Source organism: Hippoglossus stenolepis, chromosome 9 (assembly GCF_022539355.2).
Source record: "Hippoglossus stenolepis isolate QCI-W04-F060 chromosome 9, HSTE1.2, whole genome shotgun sequence".
In the NCBI taxonomy this organism is placed as follows: domain Eukaryota; kingdom Metazoa; phylum Chordata; class Actinopteri; order Pleuronectiformes; family Pleuronectidae; genus Hippoglossus; species Hippoglossus stenolepis.
In genome coordinates this window covers 25,497,057-25,509,398 of record NC_061491.1, presented here as the reverse complement: position 1 = coordinate 25,509,398, position 12,342 = coordinate 25,497,057, and the positions used below count along the sequence as shown (strand labels likewise).

Below are 12,342 nucleotides of genomic sequence, written 5' to 3'. Positions count from 1 at the left end.
AATTATTTCATTTTGTCTTTTGCGCAACGTTTTCAGGTGCAAATGAGTTGACAAAGGAGAATGTGTCATAGAGGTAGAAACATGGATATACACACCCAGCATGTCTCATTCACACGTCTCACTTCCTGGTATATAGACGTGTATTTCATGCACAGGTAACACTTTGCTAACTTATCTGCACCCGCACCATGTTTTGCCTGCACCAGTTATAAATTAGTGTCGTATAGAGAGTGAAGGGCCGGTGTGTTTTTCCTTTCGATTCCCCTCTGGTTGCACTGGAGTCGAATCCTGCTCTGTCAACAGCCGACGCATTCGTGAGTAATCATAACAGGCGCATGATAAATTAATATGTTCCAGCATAATGCAATCAACAGGAGAAATCCAGTTGTAGCTGTGAAAGGCTCTCTTGACAGGAGCCCCCCCCCCCCGAGGCTCAGTGCGATCAGCGCTCATCACGCTCTCATCAGCCTTTGTTTATTTGAACTGCCTCTTTCAGGGAAGAAAGGACTGTTCCACCGCCGCCATTGTTTTGCCTTGGGAACCCGTCTCTCCCTCTTTCTCACTCTCTCTTTCTCACACTTTCTCTCTGTCTCTCTCTCTCTCTTTCTCACTCTCTCTCTCTCTCTCTTTCTCACACTTTCTCACTCTCTCTCTCTCTCTCTCTCTCTCTCTCTCTCTCTCTCTCTCTCTCTCTCTCTTCTCGACTCGGCCAAATGGTCGTCGTGCACTTCCTGGAAATTAAAGACGTGTTTGCTTTAGCTGTATATCTGTGGGGCGTGTGTTGACATTAATTGGAACAATACTGCGACTGATCTTGTTTAAACACTGTTGGCGAGAGCTTAAAATTAATTATGCCTGGGCAACAAATAGCCTGATCCCAAAACCCTTGTTCTATGGTCATTCCAAACAAATTAAAACACTTTAATAACTCAAAGAGTTTTTCAAAGAATCCAGATTCAGGTCACATGTTTGTTTAAAACCTCTTGCCAAGTAAAGGACATCTAAGCTCCAGATTTGAGTTTAGTTTAAGTCCCCTCATCTTTCTCCATTTCATTTTTCACTTCACAGAGTGCTACACTGCCAACGGAGAGGACTACAGGGGCCTCCAGAACCAGACCGGCCTGCATGCTGGTAAACCCTGTCTCTTCTGGAACGAGACCTTCCAGCACCCGTACAACACCCTCAAGTACCCCAACGGAGAGGGAGGCCTGGGCAGCCACAACTACTGCAGGTGAGTTTACTCCACAAATCAACTTTACCCTGAGTTTTAATCTGAAATAATATGGTTATGACCCACAGGTTATTGTAGCACTTCTTTGTATTGAACATTGTCTATAAAAAATAAGCTCTAATATGTCTTTCATCAGAATTGTTGGCCTTAAATATCATGGGGATAAAACAATTCTCCAAAGTTTCCAATCTTTTGGGCTTTGGAACTCTAAATGTATTGTTGGTTCATGAAAGTTATTCTGCTAATTTAATTTCACCAACTCTGTTTCTGATTTGTCTACAATGACGCATTTTGAACTCATGCTGTATTAATTATTAATTGATTAATGGCATTATTCCTGCAAGCAAATAAAACGTCTCCGTTAGTATAAAGTTCCATGTGTTATACGGGAGTAAGAGTTTGGGTTAGAGTTCATTCAGACATTTTTATATTTTATTTCAGTTCATGTCGTCCTCAGCATTTCAAGTAATCTTCCGTCAGAAGCCGAGAGGATTAGAAACTGTTCCCTCATGTTTTTTTTTTTTATTATTGTGAAGCAGTCGCCTCTTGTGCTTGAGATTCAGCAGAATTTCCACAAAATCCTCCGCAGTGGCTCCCGGGTCGAGACTGCCATCTTCTTACCAGCTGAAGTAATATAATATTAGTTTACATAACAGATGTAAAAATGTTTTGACGTGTACATTTAAAGTCTGTCTCTCTCCAAACACCGATGTTTGACAGAGCTTTGAACTTCCCAGACAAGCCGTTTGACTTTGTGAATAATTTAGAAACCAGCACATTGTCGTTTTGCACTGAGTCTGAATATTTGATTGGCCGTACCCACACGGCTTAGTCATCACACGGAGACAAACACACTCGATGAGTTTGTGTAAGCAAATCTGCGTGTCCCTCATCCCCGGGGATGTGGAGCGACACGGTGGCTTTGGGTTTCTAACCATCGCTCCTCCTCAGTCACACTCCACAAGTGTGAGAGCTGCTGCGTGTGTGTGCGGCCGTCGGGGCTTGTGTACTTCCCAGGGAGCCGCACTCTTTCGTGAGCCCGGTTCAAATTCAACAAGACGGCCAGAACAGTGGCTTGGCCCTCGTCGCCAAGCCATGAGAAACAGACCACCCCCCCACCCCCCCACGTCCTGCACCCAAAGCCTCTGAAACATTTCTAAGTCATGGTTGTCAACTCATAACGCAGCAATGCTTTGAAGTGGCACTGGACAGATTTGTTTTTACTTGAAGTGGAAGTCAGGAGATTGATGAGCGGGAGACATGCTGAGGCTTGAGGGAGGCTTCCCCGCACATTAGCGGTGTGTTACGTCCAACAAGACACATTCAGACTGGACTCCTCCATTGTTTGGGTTGGGCTGTGTTTTTGGCCGTCGATGCCGTGAGCGGCTTTTCCGACTCACTGACAGCTCAGAGCTTTGTTTCTTTTCCCGACAGAGGGATTTCTGTCACATGGGGCCGCAGCTACAGCCGCTCTCAGTCTGCCTCAGACACCCTCCTTGTAAATCCCCCCCCGTCATCAGCAGCGCCATGGGGACCAAAGTGGCCACTTCATTGTGAAAAGACGAGGGGAAGGCATTTATGGCATGTCCGCACAAGGTCAAGAATGTGCTGCATGTGTCCGTCACGTGTGTTTGTTGCCGTGTGCACATGTTCTGAGCTGAGCGTTGACCCAGCGCCGAGGCTGATGTGAAATGTTTGATCACAGAAAGTTGGCTCGTGGGATTGTTTTGTTTCCAGCCATGTGGGGAACTGCCTTGGACGTTGTTGCTCAATTTGGATAACAAATCTCCCTATTTCCATGAAGTCCCATTCAAATTCCCTTTCCCAATATTTCTTTAACCCCTTTCTCCCTGAAACGCTTCCTCGTCCCATCTCTGCTTCTCTTTCATCTGAGGCTTGGATTTCCAGCCCAGAGTTCTAGGTGGTAAATTTCTGGTGGTAATTCCCAGACAAAAGGGGGTGATAACAGAATGAAAAGCGAGAAGGAGGAGAGCCGGGGCGGTTTTGGCATTTCTGACCCCGAGGCAAATTGTGTTTTTTTTTACGAGAGGAGAGCTGAGGCCCGGCGCACAGGTGGATAATGCAAAGACGGGGAATCACCACATTCTCAACTCGCACACACTCGGCTCTAAGCGTGTATCGGATGTTGAGAAGTGGGGGAATCACACACTCACTTCCCGTCCCATCACTGGCTGTTTCGCGGCGGTGATTTAGGTGGAGAGGGCACCACAGTGGAGCCGGAGAAAGAGCCCTAACGGCCCCCACATTTCATCTTTATAGCCGGCTATAAAATACCCCAGTGAAAACAGGGAGGAACTGGGCAGAGGGAAATGTCACATTATTCCCCTGGAAAAAAAAAAAAAAAGAGCACAAAGCCTCGAGAAAAAGGACAAGAGCTCTCGTGTCTAAGCCGAGACTGAGCGGGACTAATTTGAACAGTGGATATCACATTACTGATCATCTGGGTGGTTCGATTCACAAGTCATTCCACAACTTGAAGTAGAAGTGAGTATTTCAACCACCGCTGAAGTACGTCTCTGACCTTTTTCTCAATACTTCACGACATTCATAAGAACAACTCCCACTGATCGAAGTTGTGATTTACGTTTCGTTTATCGTTCCTCCTAATCTATTGTACCTGGGCTCGTATTGGGAGTCTCCCCCTGGTGCATCGGTGTTAGAGTGCGAAGTGGCTGAATGGCTTTGCCAGCCGTTTCCTGGCTGTTAATATGCAGGTGTGTGTGTGTGTGTATACTGTAGAATTTATGAGTGTCCACTATGGCTTCTAATGCTTTTCCTGAACACAGATGAGATAATGGAAATGCCAGAGTGAATAGTGTCCCCAAGTTGATTGTAATTGAATCGCTGTGATGTCAGGTGCAAATCTGAGGTCAGGGGAAACTGCAGCCAACTCGTCCACCGCTCCACGACTACATTACAATCCCTGTGCGCTGCTTTGTTAAATTGAAGAAGTTAATAGAAGTGTCCCGTGAGAAGATGTACTGTGCGGCGCCATCAACATAATAGCGACCTCAGAATAGAAGTGAGATCCTGTTTCATGCAATAAAATGAACCCCTTGTCAGTTTTCTCAGCGCCGTGATCTCCAGCTTCCACCACGTTAGCAGCACGCATCGCCAAACTCCAAATGAGCTTTTTCTGTGTTTCCTCAAGTGTGTTACAAAGGTTTTTTTTATTGTAAATACAAAAAGTTCTGCAAAGTTAAAAAGCCCAAAGTCAGTGAAGGGAGCTTCCCTCCCCCCCCCCCACAGAAAACACTGACGCTCCCGAACAACCTCGTCATTAATCTGAATTCTGCGTGACATCACAATGGTGACAGACATTTGCATAGTGCACGCCCATCACCTGGTCTGTTACGCCCCCTAACAAGTAAAGCGAAAGCAGAGGCCGACTTTTCCTACACGACCCCTGAAAGAGAAAGGGGCTAAAACCAAGAGGGGCTGCAGCAGTGGACAGTCTGAGGAAAGTGATGTTTTCTGGACATTTAAACCTTTTCAAGTAATGACACAAATTAAAATTATGAAGCTGGATAAAAGCAGAATATATTTCCTTTAAGCTGAACACACGGAGCGGAGTGAAGCTTAGTTCAGTGCAGAAGTCGACCCCAAACGTCTAAAAGCCTTCTCAGAACAACAGCGTTTGTTGAGGACGCACAATTTGGCGACAATGGCTGCTGCTACTGGACCTCACTGCTACTTACCAGCCGCACATGACACAGAAACCAGGACGACCTCGTATTTTGCACAATTGGACCGTGAGAGACAACAATGGACAGTGGACTGTACATATCGCTCCACAACCAAGAAGGCCTCTCCTTCAATACATGCATTCATACAGCAGCAGCAGGCAGCAGTTTGCATGCTAAATCATCCAAGTCAATTAAAGAGTCTCTTCTCTCAGGCAGTAAATTGCCAGACTCTGATCTGCCGTTGACCTCAAATCCCGATCCAGAGGAGCCACTCGCCCCCCAATCGGCATCGCTCTCCTCCCCAGCTCTGTAAAATCACAGGAAGCTTGGCTCTTACTTTACTTAATTTATTTTTTACATGCCTGCTGAGGGTTGGGCAAATTGCAATAACACTTGGTAACGGTATCGCGAGCTTTTCAAACACAAACCAGGTCCATAGAGTGGAAACTGCACAGGTTTTCCTCCTGTTTGTTAGTTTGCAGCAGTTTCAAAGTAAGTTATTGTTGTTCTGCCCTTAATCCAAGAGCGGAGGGAGTCAGGGCGCAGAATGAATGTCTGTGTCAAAGCGAGAGCAGGCGTGGTGGCGGCACGGGTGTCAACACTATTGTGTGCGGCCTGTGTTCTGCTTTCCACATCCCCAGAAGGTCCACCAGGGTTTGAGTGACAGAAACTTCCTCATCACAGGGTGAACGTGCGGCTCCGTGCAGACGTCCGTGCACCCTCCAATTTGTTGTCACCGCAGCACAATGCTGCAGGGGCACCAACTCCACACGGCCGCAGCAGACTGAGTAGGAACGGGTATAATAAGAAGAACTACGCATCCGTGGTGTCCACAGCTGTGCCTGTGCGTGTCCGCGAGCGAGGGTAATTGAGGCTTTACACGCCTCTTATTCTGCAACGCCGCCGTGCTGTCCACACTGCCACCGCCACGCTGGGGCAGCAGCTTCGTTTGCAAACAACGTTTTTCCACATGATTTGCTCGTACACACTAAATCTTCTTCTTCTTTCCGGCAGACCAGACGCAGATTAGTGCACTGCTCCCTCCTACTGGTGTAGTTACGTTATTGTCACTTACAATTTGTGAACTAAACAAAAGCAGTCTTCAATCTCACGTAAAGAATAACTGAAAGCATGTTCTTCCCGGCATTCGCTCACATGGTTTGATGTAAAGGATTTTGAGGGGATTTATATGTAGTTTCACAGCGCCAGGCGTTTTAAAGAGGATCATAAATTAACTTATCAAGGTACATGGAAAAGGGTTATTAAAGGAAACCTTTTGAACAGCCGCCAGCCAAGAACAGCTGTTTTTGTCAGTGTTCAGATGTGAGCAAATGCAGCAGCACAGAACCTGAGAGGCAAAAAATGCAATGTGGTTATAAATTGGCTGTGTACCGAAGTGTGTGGCTCACTGTGAGCACAATGAGTCAATCAGACTAATTGTGCCAATTAAGTGTCCAAACATCTCCAGAGATCTACCTCTGGGTATGGGAGTGTTCCAACAGGCGCTTCTTCTCTGATGCACATCGATGGGAATACAACCCCCCCCCACCTCCTAAACAAACACACAATTTACGCACGAGCATGTACACACACACACACACGTACATGTAAATACATATATATACATATATATAAATATATATGTTTTTCTCTGTGCTGCCGGGTTAAACGAATGGATTTCTCTTTAACAAGTTCTGCTCTTATCTGCACTGTGCCACCCAAGCTAGTCTGAGGTTGTCTGCTTTCCAACTTCTGTTCCGCCAACGCTTAACAAACACACACACACACGCACACGCACGCACACGCACACACACACACACACACACACACACACACACACACACACACACACACACACACACACACACACACGCACAGTTACCTGCGGCACGACTGTTGATGTTTCTCAGTCATGTGACCTGTTCAACTCTGCCCTGTGGATGATGTTCACATGCTTTTGCTAAAAGGGTGTGTGCAGGTGTTAGTGTGTCTGTGTGTGAGAAGAGAGAGAGACAGGGGGGGAGGGGGATTAAACAATACTTGGGGAGTGGGGGTTTTGCAGAAAGCTCGGAGGGGCTCACCACATCATTTACTGATCAAAGACCCCGGTGGGTGAGACACAGGATGAGGGGTCTGCAGACAATTTTTCTTCTACCCTGATGGTTGTAATTCACGTCGGCCTCCTTAGGGGGTGATTAAGAAAGTGCCGTAAATTACATAAGTGGCTATAGATGACTTCTCTGGAGTCTTGTTTCAAATGGGGCTATTACACGTTGACAGGCCTGAAAAGGGAGAAGGGGAGAGCGAAATCGAGAAAGGCCACATTATCCAATCTTTTGATCGTTGGACCCAGTTTTTTGAGCTTTTCAACTATTTCAGTCGTAGCCTGGGGCCAAACAAACAGGTGTCTGCCCCCCCCCCCCGATCTGGGTGGAGCCACAAACAGATCCGGGCTCATGATACGGTGTTGAAACCTTCAGAAAAACAAGGCCCTTGTTGAACATGGGAGGATTTCAGGTTGAGAGAACCTTGTGGTTGTTTTGACAGCGGGAGGATAGAATAGAGGATAAAAACAAATGTGTCTAGATAAGCTCTTTCTTCGCTCATTCACCCCCCCCCCCTGACTGGGCTGTAAAAAAAAAAAAAAGGCGAGTCCAGTAACTGTTTGTCAGCTACCGAGAGTGAAAAGCTTTAAGGCAGTTAAACTCGAGTTCAACCCAGAAAAAAAAAAAAGCTTTACAGCGACATCTTTGTCAATACCTCATTCTCAGTGTGAAAAGAGAGGAGGAAACTCTGGATAGTGTTTTTTGATAGGAGAAGAAAAGAAATGGAAACGCCCTTCACAACTTTGCGCACAAAGGGGCGAAACTGGATAGCGCAGCGCCGTAGGGCGATTTCAAGATGCTACAATGAGGTGTGTCAGAAGAGAAGAGAAAAGGTCTCTGGCAATTACAGTGAAAAAAAAAAAAAATAGCTGTGTCATCTTAGACGTCTTTCAGAGTCAACAGGGAGTTTGTTTTTACAGTTCACATGTAATCCCGAAACGGAGCGTAAAGAGCTGAAACGGCACCTTTATGACTCCTGTCTGGAAAAGCTCCATTTAATTTATCAGCAATTTTAAAGTTCCCATTATGGCCGTGATTTGCAAAAAGCTGCACCCTGGAGGATTTTGAGCCTGGACGAAGATCTGAGGGTGTTTTCCGTCTTCGATCCGGCTCTTTATCGCTGAAAAGTGAGTGAAACTGAAAAGGAGTAAACTGAAAAGAAAAACACGACGAGGGGCCTGTCAGACTCACGTCGGGTTAAAAGGGCCGTGATGAGGTTCAGAAGCGGCCTCGGACAAAAGCTCTGCCCCGTCACACGCACCCTTTTCTTCAGGTTTATGTCTGGCCCAGAACAAAAAGCCCCCCCACCCCACCCCCTGACCTCCACCCATCAAAGAGCCGTCGGTCTGGCCCTTGCCTGACGTGCACGGTCAAGCCTTCGGAGCCGCAGAGGAAGAAGCTAAACCAACAAGCGCCGACGGGGGGGGGCGTACTGGGAATGATTGACACGGCCGAGATAATCTCCCTCTGAAACGTTATTGAGTATTCAGCTCTCGACAGCGGGGGTTTCAGGGGATGTTTCTTTTACCCTCATATCCCTGGCGTCAGCCCTTTCTCCACCTTGTGTTAACCTGCGTCACCTCCTCAACACACCTCGAAGAACGACGTCCACAATAAGACAAATCAGGCGAATGGCCATTCTTGTTCTCCTGCACTGAAATAGAAAAACCCAGCTTAACCTCCGGGTTTGGTTCTTTCTGCTCGTTTTTGAAACCTAACCTTTACACCCTCCATGTTTTTCAGAAATCCCGACGGGGACGTTCAGCCATGGTGCTACATCGCCGACAACGAGGACAGCATCTACTGGAGATATTGTGACATCCCCTCATGCCAGAGTAAGAAATCGCTGCCGCTCCTTCATCATTCTTTCAGTCTGTCTGTCTGTCTGTCTGTCTCTCTCTCTCTCTCTCTCTCTCTCTCTCTCTCTCTCTCTCTCTCTCTCTCTCTCTCCCTCCGTCTGCTCTGCCCTTCCATGCCCTTGGGGCCATATCACGGGCACACGGACGTCATTTTCATTGCAATGCTCCTCTGCTCGTCTGCTATGAATAGCTTTTACTGTATGACTTGTACACAGCTATTACCATCTGAGAAATGCCTCTAATTGCCTCCCATCAGCCCTCCTCCCGCCGTGCCCGGGCCTGCCCTCGCTTTAATGCGAGCTGTCAATCACGGCCTCTGTGTACGTGTGTGTGTCTGTGTGTGTGTGTGTGTGTTCATAAAGTTCTCCGTCGGCTAAGCAGCTTGTTTTGACTCGCTTCTTGATGTGAGTGATTAAACACATCGACCCGTTTGTGGACGACTTTTATTCCCATGTCCAGTAACTGATGGACGTTTTGGGTTCTGGGACATTTTGTGTGTGTCTTTCACAGTGTTCCTGTGTTAGATGTTTAATTTTAATTACTTTAATACTTTTTTCCCCCACATTTTTAAAATTTGTGCTTGATTCCAGATTACGTCAGAATTTATATTGCAGACATTTATGAAGTAAAAGACTTTATTAAAAATATGAAAGATGAAATTTGGCAAAGCAGACCTCAATATAATCTATTTAATGAAGATAAATATCTCACTTGCCTCCTCAGTCATGATTTATATTTCCCATTTCTTACTGAGTCTACCTCATACTCTGTTTTTATTTGATTTCTCTGTTTTTCTCTTTATCTGAGCTCTTTTCTATTTCCTTTCCAAACACTTCCATCCCAGTGTCTGACCTTTGCGTTACTTAATATCCACCGTGTTGTAGGATTTCTCCTGGAGCTGAACCCAAAGACCTGAAAGATAAATCGCAGCATGTGTCTGGACCGTCGTTATCCGAAGAGTGGAAGGGCGAAGTAATGAGTTGTTGTAATTTTTTTGTCGCTGCAGTAGGTACCACCAGGTCTCAGGATCCTCCCAGGCCCTCCAGCCGTGTCCCCCATTATCCTGTCTGCGTAGCGTGCTTTCCCAAAGCCTGCTGTTTGAAAGGCTCAGTATCCATTAACCCAACTAATAATGCCTGTTGGCTGCACAGCCATGTGTGCAGGGGCAGGGTATTATGGTATTTTTGTGCATGTGTGCGAATGATTGTGTATAGGAGGTTGTCTGCATCCCATTAGACTTTTGAGTGACCTATTTCAGACCAATGTCCATTTATCTCAGTGTGTCTATAGCCCAACATCCTGAATCTTTGTGGTCTGGGAGGAAAGAGGAGCGCGGTCCACACGGTCGCAGGGTTTGTCTCTTATCTTTTATCTTTGGTGAAAATCAGGCCAGCTTTTGTTCCAGGGTTTGCCATGTGCTGGTGCAGCCTTGTTTTTGTCTGGGATCCAGTACCTCACAGTGTGTAACGCATCCTGGTGACATGTGGCCCATTTCCAACGGCTGAGCGCCCGTATCAGATGCTGTCTTACACGAGCGTTTCCCTTTTCTGTTGGTGAATTAAAGGTTATTCAAAGCCCTGTAACGTAAGGAAAGGAGACGAGGCTCTGCTGCGAGCCAGCGTCATGAAAACATGCCTGTTCAGCAGAGACGGTTTCTCCCTGCAGGGAAACCACGGAGCTCTCAGACACAAACGCTCTGTCTCATCTATTGTGAAACCACAATCGCCACGTGGTGCCTTACCTTCTGGCGCTGCCTGCTCTCAACACGCTGCATCCGAAAGCCTCAGCTCCTAAGTGAGAAGGTACTGATCTCTGTGTTAGTGCTGCTGGCAGCAGAGAGCTGGAAAACACTGTGGTGTAACAGAGAAAGGGCAACAGTGGTCTTTGTTTTCATTTCGTCTGGCTTTTGTTTTGTCTGTGCTTTCGTTTTGTCTACTTCTTTGCTTACGTTTGATGTGGAGTGGCTGGTGGTTGGTGGCCGCTGGCTGCGGCACCTGGAGCCGGCCAACCGTCGGCCTGTTATCCAGCTGGGCTCCCTGTCATCTCGGGTCATGCCACCCCGGTGAGGGTGACACACCCTGGTGGAGCGCACACGGTCACGCAGGTCACATGAGCCCAGAAACACATACTCGGACTATTCCGATTATAGGGTAGCTCACAACATTTGTGGATCTTAGTAATCCCCGGTGGCAGCAGTTATCATGTGGTGGAATTATCCAAACATTTCAAGAAGGCGCTGTCAAGGCACATCGTCCACTGGACAAATTGACATTTCCATCTGTGTCCTGCAACAATGACACTGGTTTGGAGGCCCGTCTCATTCCCAGGCCACTAAACGCTCAGCGAAGCACCGGCTTGTCACTATGGGCTGTGATTTATTGAAGGTCGGTTTCCTGTGAAGCAGATCAGCCAGAAATCTAACATTTTCGGGAAATCTCCATTTCCCCCCTTACAACTTCAACATCAATAAATGTCAAGGGTGGAAAGTTAAAAGTTTGTTCTCTGTACTCGTAATGTTGCTGCAGAGAAAACTGCAGAGACCAGGGTCGAAATCTTTTTCCCCCCCTGAACACATTGTGCATTGCTGCCTTTAGAGCAATAATCTTTGTTTGGCAGTGAGTGCGTGTTTATAAGATTTATACGATTATAAAGCAGAATATCTGTGAAGATTCTGCTTTTGTTTGTGATGCAACCTGATTTCCAAATCCTTTACGTTTTGAAAGTGGTCCGAGTCCAGATGAAGACGAACTCAGGCTGAAAGTTCATTCATGTGATTTGAAAATGACTCAGTTAAGTGGTAATAAAATCTCACAAATTGTAGCACAACTCTACTTTGTGCCTACTTTTTTTTTTTTTATTATGGCATCTTCAGCAAATATGATTCATAATGAATAATGTTCATAGCTTCCTCATGCAGGGTGTTCCCCACTGGAACAGTACGTTGTGTTTTGTTGTGGCTCCCGTGTGTTGCCATGCATTTGCCCCGGCTGAATTCGATTGACACAGAGTGAAGCTGTCAGGGTGAAGTCTGCCGAGCGTTTGCCAAGACCTTGATCTGCCTGTTGGAAGCTCATCTCTCAACAGGATGAAACCAAGAAAAACCCGTTGTGCCACTGCGTCCGGTTTATTTAACGTGTTTCGGTGCAGTGACTTTTAGAAAAAATGCAAACGTACAATATACATATCACTCAAAGGATGATTGAAGGATTAGTTAAGTAAAAACAACTTGTGAACTTTTGTAAAGTCGGCCTCGTTACGTAACTTAGGTTTGGACCAGAGTGCACCACAGTTAAAAGTCGAGCCAGGTTTAGAACGGGGTCCACCAGTAGTTATTCATTTATACGTTTTCAACCCTCCCAAAATGTCAATGTCAAGGATTTGTTCTTAGTTTTTATTGCCAATTTCTTTTCTAAACTAACAAAGCTCCAACTTGTGACTTT

General features: G+C 46.4%; 1 protein-coding gene across 2 annotated transcripts in view; it reads left to right on the top strand.

The window, feature by feature from the left end:
• Nucleotides 1–12,342, top strand: part of kremen1 (kringle containing transmembrane protein 1) — a 54,587-nt gene that overhangs the window by 19,884 nt on the left and 22,361 nt on the right. For both annotated transcript variants that reach the window (XM_035166752.2, XM_035166751.2), the window contains exons 2-3: nucleotides 1,069–1,231; nucleotides 8,787–8,878. In XM_035166752.2, coding sequence (XP_035022643.1) covers nucleotides 1,069–1,231; nucleotides 8,787–8,878 — 255 coding nt within the window. The remainder of the gene's footprint in view (nucleotides 1–1,068; nucleotides 1,232–8,786; nucleotides 8,879–12,342) is intronic.